General features: G+C 62.1%; 1 protein-coding gene across 11 annotated transcripts in view; it reads left to right on the top strand.

Annotated features, from left to right (window-relative positions):
* Positions 1–16304, top strand: part of PCNT (pericentrin) — a 103054-nt gene that overhangs the window by 78164 nt on the left and 8586 nt on the right. For 8 of the 11 annotated variants that reach the window (XM_025985473.2, XM_025985471.2, XM_025985469.2 and 5 more), the window contains 10 exons: positions 1771–1925; positions 5282–5476; positions 5908–6081; positions 6632–6815; positions 7989–8211; positions 8419–8569; positions 8972–9577; positions 12425–12633; positions 13132–13234; positions 14288–14461. In XM_025985473.2, the coding sequence (XP_025841258.2) occupies positions 1771–1925; positions 5282–5476; positions 5908–6081; positions 6632–6815; positions 7989–8211; positions 8419–8569; positions 8972–9577; positions 12425–12633; positions 13132–13234; positions 14288–14461 (2174 nt within the window). The remainder of the gene's footprint in view (positions 1–1770; positions 1926–5281; positions 5477–5907; positions 6082–6631; positions 6816–7988; positions 8212–8418; positions 8570–8971; positions 9578–12424; positions 12634–13131; positions 13235–14287; positions 14462–16304) is intronic. The other 3 variants (XM_025985474.2, XM_072738487.1, XM_072738485.1) reach the window with 1 other exon arrangement.

Below are 16304 nucleotides of genomic sequence, written 5' to 3'. Positions count from 1 at the left end.
CTTTCCAACCTTGTACAACTACTTCTGCAGTTGGGCTTTTTTTTTAAGATTTATTTATTCATGAGAGACACACGCACACAGGCAGACACACAGGCAGAGGGAGAAGCAGGCTCCCTGCAGGGAGCCCGACGTGGGACTTGATCCCAGGACCCCAGGATCATGCCCTGGGCCGAAGGCAACACTAAACCACTGAGCCACCCGGGCTGCCCAGTTGTTGATTTTTTACAACCAACATTGATGGTTTGATTTTTCAAAAAGTCATCATTGATTTAATTCAGTGCTTTTGAAAACTAGACCACAGTGAAGTAAAGTTCATCGGCGTTTCAGCCGAGTGGGGTGAGCAACGTTTTAAGTTTGGAGTTGCTCTGTGTCGCGAGGGCCTGGTTTAGGGATCGGGCGTCTCTGCCCGGTGCCTTCCGCCTCCCCTGAGGACTGAGTCCACGGTCAGCTTTGAGACGTTTGTTCTGGTATTTATTCCTAAATCATATTTGCTACTTAGAGCAACATGTTTCGACCTGTGTCTGCTGGTTTCTCACACGTCCTGTCCTGTCCTCCCGACATGGCCCTGTCATGTCCTGTCCCCTCACTGCACTGCGTGCTGGAGCGCGTCTGTCCTGTTCCCGCAGGACCCCTGGGACTCCGTGTCCTCCCCCAGAGGGTCCACGCCGTCCGCGAGCAGGGTGTGCGCTGGCCTCCCCGTGGCCTCCCCCTTCTGGTCCCCGCTCCCTGGGCCCCACCCCTGTCCCTCCCTGGTGACCCTGATTTCAGTGTGTTCTGCAGAAGCAGAGGTGAGGAGGCCGTCCCTTGGACGCCAGGACGCCTGCGCTGCCCCCGGCCCTGCTGCCCCGGAGCCACGCCGGGGCTGCCGCGGCCTCAGCTTGCCGCGCTTGTGTTAGTCGCTGGACTGGTTCCCGCAGCTCCTCGTTTTGTCTCTTCTCACTCCTTTGTACTTCGCTCTTCTGTGTTGGAGAACTTTAAGAAATCCTCTCCTGAGCTTTGTGTCGGATGTTTCCATCTCTGCCGTGTCTTAGCTTCTAAGAGCGCTGCTTTCTGTTATTCTCTGTCCCTTTCTCTTGAAACTTCCTGCCTTGTTTCCCGAGTGAGATGGTTCCTGATTTCTCTGAACATGTTCCGGGTTTCCTGACCTGCTCTTGGCTTTGCTGCCTCTTGAGTCTCCTCCGGCGTCTGCGGCCCTGTTGCGTGCTGTGGCGGAGCGCTCCCCGGCGCTCCCGAGACAGGCGGTGGCGGGGTGGCCGTCGGCACCCGGTGGGAGTTCTGTGCCGCCAGGGGCCGTGCCAGGGCCTCGCCCTCGTTCCCGCGCGAGCTCAGGGCTGCTCTCCACCCCGTCAGGTGTGTTCAGCCCTTGCTGGCTGGTCGCTTGCTGCGCGTCCTGTGCCGCCTCCATGTGCGGCTGCGGGAGGTACGGGCCCCGCACGTGTCTGCCCAGGGGTCTGCGTCTGTGGACGGAGGACTGAGGTGCCTGACGCTTGTGTTGGGCTCACGGGGGTTAACATACCAAACATGCACAATACACGCTTTCTTCATGCAAGTAGTTATGTCAGCTTAGGGGTTTAGGAAGGTGTTTTGTCCCCTTTGGTGGTTTGTTGACGTCCAGGAGGAGCCTGGTCGCGGCTCTCCTGGGTGTTTAGGGACCTTGTGCGGCACCGGACGGCGGGGGTCTGACCATGCCCGGCGCTCTACAGGGCGCCCCCGCCCCCAGCCCAGAATCCAGAGATCGTGGTGTAGACCTGGACTTCGTGCTGTTTTTAGGTGATGGCTCGGCGTGTGGAGAGATCCTAAACCAAGATTTGGGAAGACTTGGGGCCCCCGCTGCTCGTCCCCCAGGGCCTCCTGCCGCCTCTGGAAGGTTCCGACGGCCGCTGGAGGCCATGAAGGAGAAGGAAGTCCACCCGAAGCAAGTGAAGGTAAGGGCTGGTGGGAGCAGGGCGTGCCGTCCGCGGGCCTCCGTCGGCGGCCACTGTGATTGCTGCGCGGGCGCGTCCGTCCGTGGCACAGACCGTGGCGGCGGTTCTCGTGGTGCCGGTGCGTCGCTCACATCTCCAGAGGGAGGGAACTGCTGACTCCGGGTGCGTGGGACGCGTGTGCGGGGAGGGCCTGGCAGCACGGCATGTGGAGGCCCGCAGGGGCGACGTTCCATAAGAGGAATGAGGGTTCGTCTTCGGAAGTGAGGTCGGGTGCCAGCGCCCGGCCGTCCGTGGGGGAGTGGGCGGCGGCGGCCTTTACTTGGTTCTGAGGTTGCCCGTCGGCCTCTCCTTCCGCGACTGGGCGTGTGTGTGCTCGCGGCTGGGCCGCCCTCCGCCGGGCGGGCAGGGGACAGGCTGGCCTGCTGCAGGCACGGGGCTGCTGGGCCACTGGGCTGTGGAGCGGCCGCCCGGCGGGAGGTTCCATCCTGTCAGGGCTGAAGAGGCTGTGGGAGGACGGCGTCCGCTCTCGTGCGGCCGTGTGCGTGTGCATGTGCGCTGGCGGCCTCAGCTCTGACTGCGCTGGCTGCACGGCGCCTCCTGCCCCTGGTGGGGCAGCTCCCGCGCACCGAGGGGCCACACATGCCCCCGCTCGCTCGGCCCTTCCCTTCTGCCGTCAGCGGGCCGTCCCGGGGTGGCCGGGGAGCACTTCTCGGTGTACCAAGGCTCCTTGCAGCCTGTTCTCCAGGAGCGTCCCACCCTGCACTCCCCTCCCCGCAAGGAGACCGTCCTCACCTCCTGGCAGGCCCAGCCATGCACCTGCAGGGCCCGCACATTGATGGGCTGGGCTACCCCTGGGGACCTGTGACGGGGTGTCGCTGTGTCCCGCCCCACCCCCCCTCTGCTGGCCCAGAGCGGAGTCCGTCAACTTGCCAGTCACACTGGAAGATTTGGGCGTGGTGGGGGCGGAGCCACGGTCAGCACACCCCGTTCTCGTTGGCAGCCGTCACCCAGCGTCTTTCCTCCAGGCCCGTGATCATCCCACAGCACAGGTCACCTCAAAAGCACAGACAGGAGCTTGGCTGAATAAGTAGATGATACAATGACACTCTTATGTTTTAAATAGTGAAAACATTTCCAAGGAAAACGGGGTTGTTGTTTCTGAGTATAGCGGACACCAGCGTCCCCTGGTTTCAGGTGCACAGCTGGGCGATTTGGTGGGTTTGAGTCCCGCTGTGCCCCCCGCAGATACAGCTGCTGCCCGTCCTCTTACCTCGCTGCCCCTGTACCATCCAAGGCACACGATTGTTTAAGGTTTATCTATTAACTTGTTTATTTGAGACACAGAGAAAGAGGGAGCACGAGCACCAGCAGGGGGGAGGGGCAGAGGGGGAAGCAGGGAGCCCCACGCGGGACTCGATCCCACGACCCTGAGACTGTGACCTGAGCCGAAGGCAGAGGCTTCACTGACGGAGCCACCAGGGGCCCTGAGAAGGCGATTTTGAGGTTAAGTAAAACTCTTGAAGTTGTGCTCAGAATAAATAAAAATTGTGGTGTTCTTACTCCTTTAAGAATTAAATTTGGGTTTTTTCTGGCTGTCAATTTTTATTTCCTTTTTTGCATTCCTTAATTTTTTATATGACTTAAAACATTAAAGGCACATTTCTTAGTGTTTCCAACTCAAGCAACCTGTTAGAATTTGTAATTTTAAAGAATGAACGTGGTCGTTACAATTACGTATACTTAAGCTTTGCGGTTTAGTGCTTAGTGATCAAAAAAGAAAACAGCAGCGCAGCAAAGGCCCTGGAGCCCTGGCGGCCGAGCGAGCTGTAGGGTGCGGGTCCCCCGAGCTCTGCGCTCGCCTCAGTCACAACCTGGGACTTTGTGGTTTCCAGGTCTCCCTGGAAGTGGCACCAGGAGGGGCGCCTGGGCGGCTCAGCCAGATGAGCAGCGGGCCGTGCTGCGGGCTGGGTCTGATGTCGGGGCCGCGTCGGCTCCGCGCCCGAGGGGTCAGCCCCCCGCCGGTCTGCTCTCTGTGAAATCAGCCTTTAAGAACAGAAAGTAGCTCAAAGGTATTTCCAGGTGGGTTTGTCAGGTGAGGGTCTCGCAGCCCCCGCTCTCCCCGGAGGGACAGCCGCCCGCGGGGGAACCTGCGCTCCCGCCTGAGCTGGCCCTGCGAGGCCTCACGACACGGCAAGAGCTCCCAGGACCGTGCTGTGGTCGTGGCTCAGGGGCCCCTGGAAGCGGCCGTGACTGGAGGCGGACGGGGGGGCCGGGGGCGCAGCAGTGCTGGGAATCGCCGGGCGTCCGCTGGAGGAAAGCGGGGCGCCTGAGGACCCCGCAAGGGGAGGGCTGGCTCCACGCGGTGGCGAGACCCTGCCCACGGCCAGTCCTGAGGACAGGGCTGTGGAAGCTGCTGCGGCCGCCGAGGCTCAAACCACTTGGCCTCCACGCCCAGCCAGCGTCAGACCCGGGGCGTGAGCCTGGGACGTGCGCAAGGGCCTCACGGGAAGCCTCGCTGGCTGGCGGGGTGGGGCCGGGCGTCACGGGCCTTGCTCAGCGTGCACTTGTCCAGGGAGGTACGTGGTCGCCTGCAGCCCGTCACTGCCGCATCGCTTGCTCTTCGCTGCCCGTGTGGACGGGCCGAGGATGCAGGACGGGGCGCGGGTGGCACCTGCAGGGCCTGTCGCCTGCGCCCCCTGTGCCCCGGGGGCCACCATCTGCAGCTGCTGCACAGCAATGAATTCTATTTAAAGTGGAAGCAGTTGTAGGTTGTTGAAGGAGATTGTTATTAAAATAAGCTACGTATGATTTGGCTTTCGGCACTTTCACGTTAACGTCTATGTTTTGGGGTCGGCTCGTTAGAACCCTAGCAGAGCCCGTTCCTGGTTAACCAGCTGGACTCTGTCGCAAGCCTCTTCGTTGCTACTTTTCCCCCAGAGGAATTCTTCCAAACGTGTATTTCTTTACTTACTTTCATTCATTTTTAAAAGTCGTGACGTATTTATACGTGTTAGCCTCACTGCTGTAGGTGGTGAAAAGACCTTGAAATACACTAAGGAATGAGATGTTTGTGAGTCACGTACATTTTTAAGTTTTAATTCTGGTTAACACACGGCACATTGTGAGTGTCCGGGGTCGGGGTCGGTTACGTGTCGTGTCTGGGGAACCACCCTCCTCCGCCATCCGCGTCTCTCATTGGAGACGCAGGGTGGGTGTGCGTGTCCTAGTTCTCTGCGAGGGACCGTGTGCCGCCCGGCGTAGGGAGGGGGTGGCAGGGGTGGCAGCCGCGGTGCTGCTGGGGTGGCTGGGTCGGGCGGCACCTCCCCACACCTTCCTGAGCCCCCGTCCCGTCGCAGGCCCTGCTGCAGATGGTGTGTGACGAGAGCCACCACATACTGGCCTTGTCCGAGTGCCGCGGGCTGCCCAGCGCCCTGAGCAGGGGCGAGCCGCGGGCCCCCCTGGAGCACTTCCCGGGGGAGGGCCCCGGCCTGCTGGAGGCGGTGCCGGCCCTGAGGAGACATCCGCACCTGGCACCCCAGAAGGGAGAGCAGGTACGGGGCGCGTGGGAGGAGCCGTGGGAGGGGGTGGCGGCCAGATAGGTGGGATGGAGGAAGGGGTGAGGCCGCGGCGGCACGGGGGCCGTGTGGCTGGCCAGCCACCCGCTCAGTCACGTTGCTGGCTCGTTCGGGCCCCACTGGGGCAGGAGAGGCTACGGGAGGAGGACGCGGGCAGCCCAGCGTCCACTCTGACCAGGGCCCAGTGCCGAGCCGCGTCCAAGGAGACCATGCGGCCGCCGCTGTGGGGGGCAGCCAGGAGCGACGGCCGCGCAGGGGGTGCCCCGGGCCCGTGCTGCTCCCTTAGCTGCTGCCTCTGTGGTGCCCTGCACGGTCCTGGGAGGGTGTCCCCCTCCTGTCGGGTGGCTGGGGCTGCAGCCCCCAGGAGGCGTTGGGGAGGATTCCGAGCTCCTTGTTTCAATATTTAGGAACCTCCCGACCCAGGCCTTGACTGGAGGGGAGAATTTCTACAGGCTGTTCAGGAGGCATTTGGGAAAGAACGGGAGATGTTGAGGGCTGAGCTGCAGCCCCGGCCCTGTGGCTCTGCCCCCGGGGAACACAGCTCCCTGCTGGAGAGGCTGGAGAAGGTGGTCCAGGAGCAGGTGAGCACCGGGCCCCGCAGACGGTGATGCAGTGGTCCCTGTGAGCCCCCTGACCTTGGCACGTGGGTGGCAGGAGGAGGCCTGCCTCGGTGCCAGCACTGCACTGCTTAGTCGTCTGGACACGACTGGCCTTTCCTTGAGAACAGAGCAGCACTCGGGGGTCTGGCCCAGGCTGTGCGCCCTGAGCCTGGGGTTGGGGGGTCGGGAGCCAGAGGGGTCGGTGGTGGTGAGGGCCCCGGGACCCCTCCCAGGAAAGGGCACTGGAGTCCCGACGCGGGTCCTCAGCAGGCCCCAGTGCATGGGGTCCGAGGGTCCCTGGGCCTCCGCGCCCCTGCTCCTGCTGTCAGGGACGAGGCCCAGTCCCCAGGCTGTGTCCACGACGCCGGAAGCACAAGTTTGCAGAACGTGGGTTGCTTACGCCAGGACGTCCCCCTGCTCCCCGCTCCCGGCTCCCTGTTCGGGGTGGGCGTTCCTGCTGTAGGGCCCTCCGTGTGGCCGCGCCTGTGACCCTGCTCTCCCTGTCGTGGCCCCGTCTCTGGGGAGATTGCAGGAGAAGTCCTTGGAGCACCTCCGCGCGTCAGACAGGAGCAGCTTGCTGTCGGAGATCCAGGCCCTGCGCGCCCAACTGCGCATGACGCACCTGCAGAACCAGGAGAAGCTGCAGCAGCTGTGTGCGGCGCTGACCAGCGCGGAGGCTCGGGGGAGCCGGCAGGAGCACCAGCTGCGCAGGCAGGGTGAGCGCTGCCCCTCGTCCATGCCCGGCCGTGCGCTCCCGGGGGTCAGGTGGCATGGAGGTGGCCAGGCCCCTGCGGTCCGCCCGGTGCTGGATCCCGCGGCCCCAGCACCGTCCTGGTCTCTCCGAGCCCCTGGGTGCGGGGACCTCTGGCCTTGGCACCTCTCAGTTCATAGACCTGCCAGTGAGGTGAGCCGGGGCTTGGGGCTCGGTCCCTGCAAGCAGTGGGCGCAGCGGGATCGGGTCTGGGAGCCCCTGGGCTTGCACGGGGTTTAAGCAGCCTGTCCTGCATTTCTACGTTTCATTTAGGTCCTTTTGGAATTTTCTGTAGGTGTTCACATTGGCTTTGAGTAAAAAGCATTTTATTATTTTTTTCCTCACCTGCTTCCTCTTACTAATCGCTCTGCTTAGGTCCTTGAGCGAGCGTTGTGAGCGGAGGGCCGCGGTGCTCTGGGCGTGGGGAGCACGCCATCGCCCAGGCCCACGTGACACCCGTTGTGTTCTGCACACCCGGCCCCGTGGGGCCTCAGAGCCCCTTCTCTTCCTGGGTTTGGGTGGGGCCTGGCGGGCAGAGCCGTCCAGCGGGCAGCCTCGCCTTGGGGCTGTGGCGTGACCCTGTGGGCGTCTCTGGGCTGGGCTTGCTGATGCCATGCACCTGCGGGCGTGAGGGCTGCTGGTCTGTGGGTTTCCTTCTCCCAGTTTTGGTGTCGGGCTAGTGGCAGCCTCGTGGAAGGTGGGCAGGAGCCTCCACCTTGTGTCCCAGAAGAGCTTGAGGAGGATGCGGTATTTCCTCCCTGAGCCGCAGGACGTTCTGCAGGGAAGCCGTAGGGGCTGGGACCGGCTCTCGGAGTGGCGGGCGACGTGGGGTGGGGATGGCTGGGGACGGTCACACCTGGGCTTCGTGCACGTCCACCTCGGCCCGACCCACGCTTCTGCCTCCAGGCAGGCCCCGGACCTGAACCCCAGGCCCTGGGGAGCCAGGTCATGTCCTCGGGCCCGGACAGTGTGTGGAGGCCAGCGTCCGGCTGTCCCGGCTGTGGGCCTAGAAACGCCGTTTTTCCCAGGAGTGGATACATCCCTGTCCCCGTCTCTGGTTTTTCCTGTGACGTCACGGGTGCAACTCAGCCTGGCTTCACAGGTGACGCTGTCTCGTGTTCCCTCATGTCTTCCTCAGTGGAGTTACTGGCATATAAGGTCGAGCAGGAGAAGCGCATAGCAAGCGACGTCCAGAAGACCCTGACTGAGGAGCAGGAGAAAGCCAGCAGCGTCCGGAAGCTCCTGGTGGTGGAGCAGACGGTCGTCAGGGACTTGAGGTCCGAGCTCCGCGAGTGTAAGCAGGACAACGAGAGGCTGCTGGCCTCGCTCGGTGAGGCGCAGAAGGAAGTCCTCCAGCTGAGGTAGGGGCCCTGCCTGCCTCCCGCGCCTTGGGTTCTGTCCCCAGTTTGTCGGGTGGCGCATGGGAGTCACGTGATTGTCGCCACGCGCCTCTGGCATTGGGTGGGCGAGTGCCGGAGCTGAGGCGCAGGAGGGCACGAAGCGCAGGCGCACGGGCATGTGTGGGAGGCCGCGGGTGCCACCCGGCGTGTCCCCTCCCCCCCGTGCAGGTCTGTGCTGGACAGCAAGGAGAGCAACCTGAGGGCCGCGCTGCAGGAGCTGGAGAGCGAGCGTGGGAAGGAGCGCGCCCTGCAGAGCCGGCTGGAGGAGGCGCAGCTGCAGCACCTGCAGAGGGAGGGCCAGAGCTCCAAGACCCTGGAGGTGCCTGGGCCGCGGGCTGGCGGGCGGCGGGTGGCGGGCGCCCACGACCAGGCAAGCAGCAGCAGCTTCGCGGTGACAGGGCTGCCCATGAGCCCTGCGTCTCCGGGGGCGAGCGGCCCGCCGGCAGCCGTGAGGACAGCACGTCCAGCAGGCGCCCTGGTTCCTCGTCCCGGGACGGAGCTGGCGCTCAGGGTTGCGGTTCTGAGGCAGGTGGGGGTCCCGGCGTGGGTGTGTGTCCCCGAACGCTGCCTCGGGAGGAGTGCAGCGTGCCGACAGAGCCGTGGCGGGCACTCCTGTCCCTGGTAGAAGGAGGACGTGCTTTGCTGCGGAGGGCCGGGTGCAGAATCGGGGCAGGGGGCCTCGCTGAGCCTGCTGCTGACGCGCTGCCCGGCCCCGCCCCAGGAGCTAAGGGCCTCTCTGGAGAAGCAGTTCGCCCAGAGCAGCCAGCTGTGCGTTGCCTTGAAGCACGAGCAGACGGCCAAGGACAACCTGCAGAAGGAGCTGCAGATCGAGGCCTCGCGCTGCGAGGCGCTGCTGGCGCAGGAGCGGGGCCAGCTGTCCGAGCTGCAGCGGAGCCTGGAGGCCGAGAAGGGCCGGTCGCTGGAGCTGGCCGCCGCCCTGCGCCACGAGCGGCTCCTGACGGAGCAGCTGAGCCGCGGCCCCCGGGAGTCGCCGGCGCATCACGCTCTGCTGAGGAAGCTCAAGGAGGAGAAGTCCCGCGCGGCGGAGCTGCAGGCCCGGCTGGAGCAGGTGCAGCAGCAGCAGGAGGCAGACGTGCAGAAGCACCGCACGGAGCTGGAGAGGGAGAAGGAGGTAAGGGCCGCGCAGGCCCGGGAGCCGGGGCGCTGTCTGCGCAGAGAGGGGCACGCTTCTCAGCAGCAGGCGGGATTAGAGCCCTCGCAGGCGGGGCTGGCTGCGCAGGAAGGACGCAAGGACGCCAGGAGAGCGGACGTGGGGCCGGGCCGGGCTGACGCGGAGATGCGGCCGACGGGAGCCAAGGAGAAACTGGTGAGCGCACGCTGGCCGCGTCACCACCCAGCCGCCAGCCGTGGGCCCCGGGCACCGCGCCGTCCTCGGGTCTGCGGTGTGGCCGCTGCCCCCGCTCCTTCTCTGGCCGTCGTGGATGCTGCGGGCCCCGGGGGTCTCAGGTCTCTGAGCAGCATGTGGCTGCGCTCAGATGACCAGCGTCGCACTGATGAGTAGCTGATCCCCAAGTGTTTTGTGATGTTTGATGCTGTTGCAGGTGGAGCTGGTTTCCCAGATGGCCCCGCTGGCCGCTGGGACCGTCGGGTCTTCTGTTGATCTTGCATCTTGTTTGTTCTTCCCAGCTTTTTAACGTATTTGGTGTTTTCCTTGTATGAGCTCGCGTCACCTGCACATAGACGCAGGCTTCCTTCTCCGTCAGGGTGGCCCCCGCAGTTGAGGGGAGCTGGGGCCCGGCCTGTGCCGTCCTCACCGCGCCTGTGGGGCCGCCCTCCGTCGTGCAGGAGCCTCTCTCCTCTCGCCACACCCGTCCTCTCTACCTCGTGTTCTCAGTCCCGGGAGGCTTGGATTGGCACTTCTGGTGTCTCAGAATCTGTGGTTTTGCCCTTTGTTGACGTCAAATTTCCTTGTCGAGGTTCCATCTGCAGAGCCGCTCACGTTCTTGGGCCGAATCACACATGTTGCTCGGTTTGCTAGTGTTTCAAGGATTTTTGTGTCTGTATTCATGAGGGATATTGGTCCGTACTTTTCAGGTTGGTGTCTTAGATTTTGGCATCTGGGTGATTTTTGCCTCACAGGTTGGGAGGTGTTCCTCTTGTGTTTTTGAGTAAAATTTGTTCTTAGGTGTATTTTATGTCAAGGAGAAGCCCTTGTTTCTGAGAAAATTAAATCCTTTGTCTTTGTATGGTTTGATGTTTGTGTTACCCTCTTTAAAGATATATATTCTTTAAAGATTTTATTTATTCAAGAGAGACACAGAGAGAGGCAGAGACACAGGCAGAGGGAGAAGCAGGCTCCATGCAGGGGGCCTGTGGGGGGACTTGGTCCCGGGACCCCGAGGTCACTCCCCGGGCTGAAGGCAGGTGCTAAACTGCTGGGTCACCCAGGGATCTCCCACGTTTAAAAACATTTCTTTAAATATATTTTATTTTTTTTTTTATTTTTTTTTTATTTAATTTTTATTTATTTATGATAGTCACAGAGAGAGAGAGAGAGAGAGGCAGAGACACAGGCAGAGGGAGAAGCAGGCTCCATGCACCGGGAGCCCGATGTGGGATTCGATCCCGGGTCTCCAGGATCGCGCCCTGGGCCAAAGGCAGGCGCCAAACCGCTGCACCACCCAGGGATCCCTAAATATATTTTAAACACGACTTTTAAAAAATTGTGAAAATCCAGGTAAATTTTTTTAAAAACACGAAGATCAGTAGCCCGGTCTTTTCAGTGGTTGGCCTGCCGTGACGTATTTGGGAAATGAGTATGTGTTTCCAAAAACGAAATAGATTTCTAAGTGTCACGAGGGTGAGTCAGCTCCCAAGATGCCATGAAATGAGTTTTGGGGGTTCGGGTGGGGTGTGATCAGGGTGTCAACAGCCCTGCCGTCCCCCGGCTCACACACGTTGGGCTCATGTCAGGTCTTCGGTACCTTGGGGCGGGGCCCTGATCGCCACCGTCCCCCGCGACGTGTCCTCAGCCCCCGGCCATGGCCGCGGGTGTGCTTGCAGGCCTGGCTGTCCGGCGGTGCGCTCGGCCTGTGCACGCGGCCTGCGGTTCTGCCCGGGGTGGGCGCCTCCCGGGAACAGGGGGTGGCCTGGGGTGGCCTTGCCGATGGCCCCGAGCGCGTTCAGGGGTGTGTACCTGTCCTCCCCGGGAAGAGTGCCGGGCGCCCTTGTGTACTCCTGAAGGACTTCCCCCGACTGATGCTTTCAGCCCAACTCTTTAGTCTCGATTTTTTAAAAGAACAAGTGGTAACACGATTGCTTACAAGATGCAAAGGAAATGTCTCCTCAGTTACAGAGTCGTCCGTGACGCACCCCGGGCCAGGGATTTGAGTCGGTGAAGGGCCGTGTGTCCGGCCCCTGTGGGTGGCAGTTGTCCCGGGTCAGAACACAGGGGCCTCCAGGGTAGTTATTTCAGGGTCGCTTTCATCTTTTCTACGGAGATTAAACGCTGGCTGCTTGCTGCTTGCGTGCCAGCCTGCAGGCTCGCTGGTGCCCCCGTGTCCCCCCCGGCTGCAGGCTCGCTGGAGGTGATGCCGGGTCGGGGAGGGGGGGCGCGTGCTCTGTGCGGTGGGAGCCCCGGGCCGGGCACGGGCGCCCCAGGGTGTCCCCAGCCCGGCAGAGCACTCTCTGTGCAGCTCTGCACACGCCGCCCCCCCCCCCACCGCAGCCGCACCTGTGGAAGCTGCAGGTGCCCTCCTGTGCGTGGCTGCCTACGGAGGCCCCGCCGCGTGGTGCACCGTCCCTGTGGGGGGCACAGCGCTGGGGGGCGGGCAGGGGGCTGCCGCTCGGTTTGTCTCGGGAGCCAGCATGCAGCACCTCCACGGTGAAGGGCGGTCCCCACCCACCTCATGGCGTTCCCGTGTGCGTGTGCAGGTGTGTGCAGGTGTGTGGGTGGAGCCGGCCCTGTGAAGGCTCCTGCGTCCCGCCCAGCGTCCCCTGCTCACGCCGGCGCAGTCCTGGTAGTTGTCAGAAGTGCCGATGAGGCCTTTCCCAAGGCCCTGCCCTCGGCCTGCACGCCCGGGCTCGGTGCTGGCGGGAGCGGCCCCTCCGGGGCCCCTGTGGGTTGGGGGCCGCCCGTCGTGGCCGCTGGGCCTGACTCCGGCTCTCGGGACGCGTGGCTGAGGCTCCTCTGTCGTTCTGCCATTGACAACAGCGAGAACTGGAGCTGCAGCGCCAGCGCGATGAACACAAGATCCGGCAGCTTCAGCGGACGGTACAGGCCCTGGAGGCGAAGGAGGAGGCTGCCCAGGGCCCAGAGGCCGAGCGGCTGCAGGAGGAGCGGCTCGGCCTGGAGCGTGTCCGGCAGCAGCTGCTGTGCGCCGCCGGGCTCCTGACCAGCTTCGTCAGCCGGACGGTGGACAGGTGGGCGCCTGGGGGCGCATGTGGGCGGCACTCCTGGGCCACGGGCCGGCCCTGCCGCCCAGGCACCCCCAGCTGGAGTGGCGCGGCCTGTCCGTGCTGCGGCCGCCCTGCCCACGACCCTCAGCCACTGCTCGCGCAGGGGGCGCGTCTCCTTGGCCGAGGGGCCTGTGGGAGTATTTCTGTGAGTGAAAGAGTCAGTACTTGCCCTTCCTTGTCTGTGCAGAAACTCAGCAAATAGGGTCCTCCCGCCTGTAATTGGATGCACCCTCCTTCTGGATGGTGCTTTAAACCCGGTACAGACCCCAGCGGGTCCGTGGCCGGGGTCTCTGGGTCCACACGAGGGCCGCGGCTGGCAGTAGAGGCGCTCCCACGCACCTGTCATGGGCAGAGCACTGCTCGAGGGAGCAGGCCGGGGCGAGTCCTCCGGGGGCTGCTCTGGATCCCTCGGTGTCTTCCCGGAGCTCCCGTGGCCGGGGGTGACCCTGTGTGTCCTCACAGGACCATCAGCGACTGGACGTCATCAAATGAGAAAGCAGTGACATCCTTACTGCACACGCTAGAGGAGCTCAAGTCTGAGCTGAGCACGCCCAGCTCCTCCCAGGTGAGGCTGGGCCCCCGCACGCCCCCTGCACACCCCCGCCGGCCCCTCCCTGCCGGCCCCTCCCGCCACCTCCCCTCCCGGCAGACCGAGGGCCTCGTGATGTGAGGCCCCCCAGAAAGCCATGTGACCTTGCCAAGTGCCCAATGTACCTCCAGCGGGCGCTGGGCTGCTCTGCTCAGGGCAGGTGCCCCTCGCACCCCTGGGCTGAGTGTGTAGGTCAGTGCCCAGGGCCTCCTGGCGAATCCTGAGCCTCCGAGCAGCTGCGAGGTCCTGCTCGCGGACAGATCCTGGTAGGTGATCCTTGGCCACCGTGCGTCCTGCCTGGGTAGCCGCGCCTCGGCCGTGTCCCCTGCCAGCCGCAGGCAGAGCATTGCTCCCATCGTGGAGACGACGGACGTGCGCTTGGGGCCCGCAGGGCCGTTCCCTGCACGCGCCGCCTCTGCAGCAGGAGCTGTGCTTCGGCCGCCCACGGGTGGGCAGGGCTGTCCTGCGGAGGAGCGAGGCGAGCGGTTAGCTGGCTTGTTTTCCGCCCCATACACGGTGGCTTTGCCCAGTTCAGCAGCCGCCCACTGAACTCCAAATACGTACATGACTATGATTCCTGAAACGGTGAAAAACACAAATAATGTGTATCTTTTTTTAAAAAAATGAGTTTTTGGGCAGCCCTCCCTCGTTTTAGCGCCCAAGGTGTGACCCCTGGGTGCCGGGATCAAGTCCGGCATCGGGGTCCCCGCAGGGAGCCTGCTTCTCCCTCTGCCTGTGTCCCTGCCTCTCTCTGGGTCTCTCATGAATAAATAAAATCTCTAAAATTAAAAAAAAAAAAATGAGTTTTAAGTTTATTTATTTGAGAGAAAGAGAACGCACACCGGGGAGAGGCAGAGGCAGACCCCCCCCCCCCCCCCGCCCCGAGCAGGGAGCCACATGCAGGACTCGACCTCAGGACCCCGGGATCAGGACCTGAGCCGAAGGCAGACGCCGAGCCCCCCACGTGCCCCCGTGCATACCTTTTAACAAACAAGTCTGTGTGTTTATCTCTGTTTTCTCTCTTTCAAGAAAAAAATGACCGCAGAGCTGCAGACCCAGCTGGTGGACGTCCTCCTGAAAGACAACGACTCCCTGACGAAGGCCCTGCGCACGGTGTCCCAGGAGAAGGCCGAGCTGTGCCGGGCGGTGTCCCAGCTGGAGAAGTCCCTGAAGCATCACGTGCTGAGGCGCGGCGTGTGCAGCGTACGTGCGGGACGCGACCTGGGCGGGCGGCGGGTGTCCCGGTTACTGCTGGGGGCTCGCGCCCGAGGGCGCCACACGGTCCTCCTTACGTCTCTGCGACGTGTGGCGTTGCGCACAGACGTGTGCGGGTGCCCGTGACCCTCGCCACGAGATCATGTTTGGGACACGCTCGTGACAGGAAATGTATTTATTTGACTTTTAGCTGATTAAGATGATGGAAACCTTCCTTATTGTGTAGTTTTGATAGACTTTTTACCTGGAATGCCTATTTTTTCTTTTATGTTTAGATTGTCATATTTGTCACTTACTTTATTTTTCTTACAGAGAAAAAGTATCTTAAGTTATTTTTAACTTCACACAGTAGAATCTGCCCCTCCTTGGTAGGACGTCATTTGAGTTTTCACACAGGTAGACTCTGGCGACCCAGGGCCGCGCACGCTGGTGGCCGGCTGCTGGCAGGCACAGCCTGGCTCCTTCCGCACCCGCCTCTTCCTGGACGTCCGCAGGTGGAAGCACACGGGCTCCTCTTTCCAGACGCCGCTGGGATCCTCCTGGGCGGCGACGTGGCCCGTTGTGTTGCTGAGCAGCGTCCTGGCCGCGGGTGTGCTCAGCGCAGCCCCTCGCCTGTGGCTTTTGACTCGGACCTAGCGCTTTCTCTGCAGTTTCTCTGGCCTGAACCCCTGGGGTGCCGCGTCCCCACGTCACCTTGAGCCCCGCCGAGCGCCCACGGATGCCCCACCTCGCTTCCCAAAACCGGGGAGTCTCGGTGCTGCATCTGCACGTTTGCTGCCGGCCGTGCCTTTTCCGTTCCCGTGGTCTCGGGTGTGGAGTGGCGTCCGTGGCGTCTTTGGTGACGTGTCCTTGCCCACTTCATGCTGCTGCGTTCTGAGTTCTTTATACGTCGTGGATGCGACTGCTTGGTCAGTTATGTGATTTGTGACCTCTTCTCCCTGGCGACACTGTCTCCTCCATATGGGTCCCACCCTTTGCAGAGCAAAATCTAAAAAGTATTTTTTAAAGATTTTATTCATTTATTCATGAGAGACATGCACAGAGAGAGGCGGAGACACAGGCAGAGGGAGAAGCAGGCTCCCCCTGACGTGGGACTCGATCCCGGGACCCTGGGGTCACGCCCTGAGCCAAAGGCAGATGGATCAACTGCTGAGCAGAGCACCCGGGCATCCCTGAAATTTAGTTTTAATTAAGTTGATTTTTTTTTTTTTTTTTTTTTTTTTTTTTTTTTTTTAACTGGATCGCACCGAGAGTTTGCAGTTGGTCTTTTTACATTTGGGTCTGTGATCCATTTTGAGTCACTTTTTTTTCGGTCCGAGGTTTTGGTCGAGGATTATCTGTATGTGTGTTGGGATCAGTTAGTGTGACACACGTCGTGGTTGTCTTGGTGCTGATGTCAGACCTCTTCCCACGGCGGTCGGCGGTCGGGTGTCTGGATTCTCCGTCCTGTTCGACTGACCAGGCCGCATGGGTTATATTACAGCCTCGTATCGGGTCGTGTGAAAATCACAATTTTATTCTGTTTTCAAATTATTTGGCTATTCTTGCTTCTCTGCCTTTCCACATACGTGTTAGAATCTTGCTGGTTGGTTGGTTGGGACGGTGGGCGAGTGTGTAGACGGCTGTGGGGGGAACCGTGAGGTGTGGGACCCGCTGGTCTGGAAAACCGTCGGGCCGTGCCTACCGGCAGTTCCACGTAAAAGCTCGTGCACACACTTTCCTATCACCACCGCTTGTACTGGCCAAAACGTGGAAATAACCCAGATGTCCATAATTAACGAAGGGGCAAGTAAAATACGGCTTATGCGTAAATGGGCTGCGTCGGCGGGAG

Source organism: Vulpes vulpes, chromosome 15 (genome assembly GCF_048418805.1).
Source record: "Vulpes vulpes isolate BD-2025 chromosome 15, VulVul3, whole genome shotgun sequence".
Classification (NCBI taxonomy): Eukaryota; Metazoa; Chordata; class Mammalia; order Carnivora; family Canidae; genus Vulpes; species Vulpes vulpes.
The sequence above is the reverse complement of the archived record's forward strand: the minus strand, read 5'-3'. Positions and strand labels throughout refer to the sequence as shown.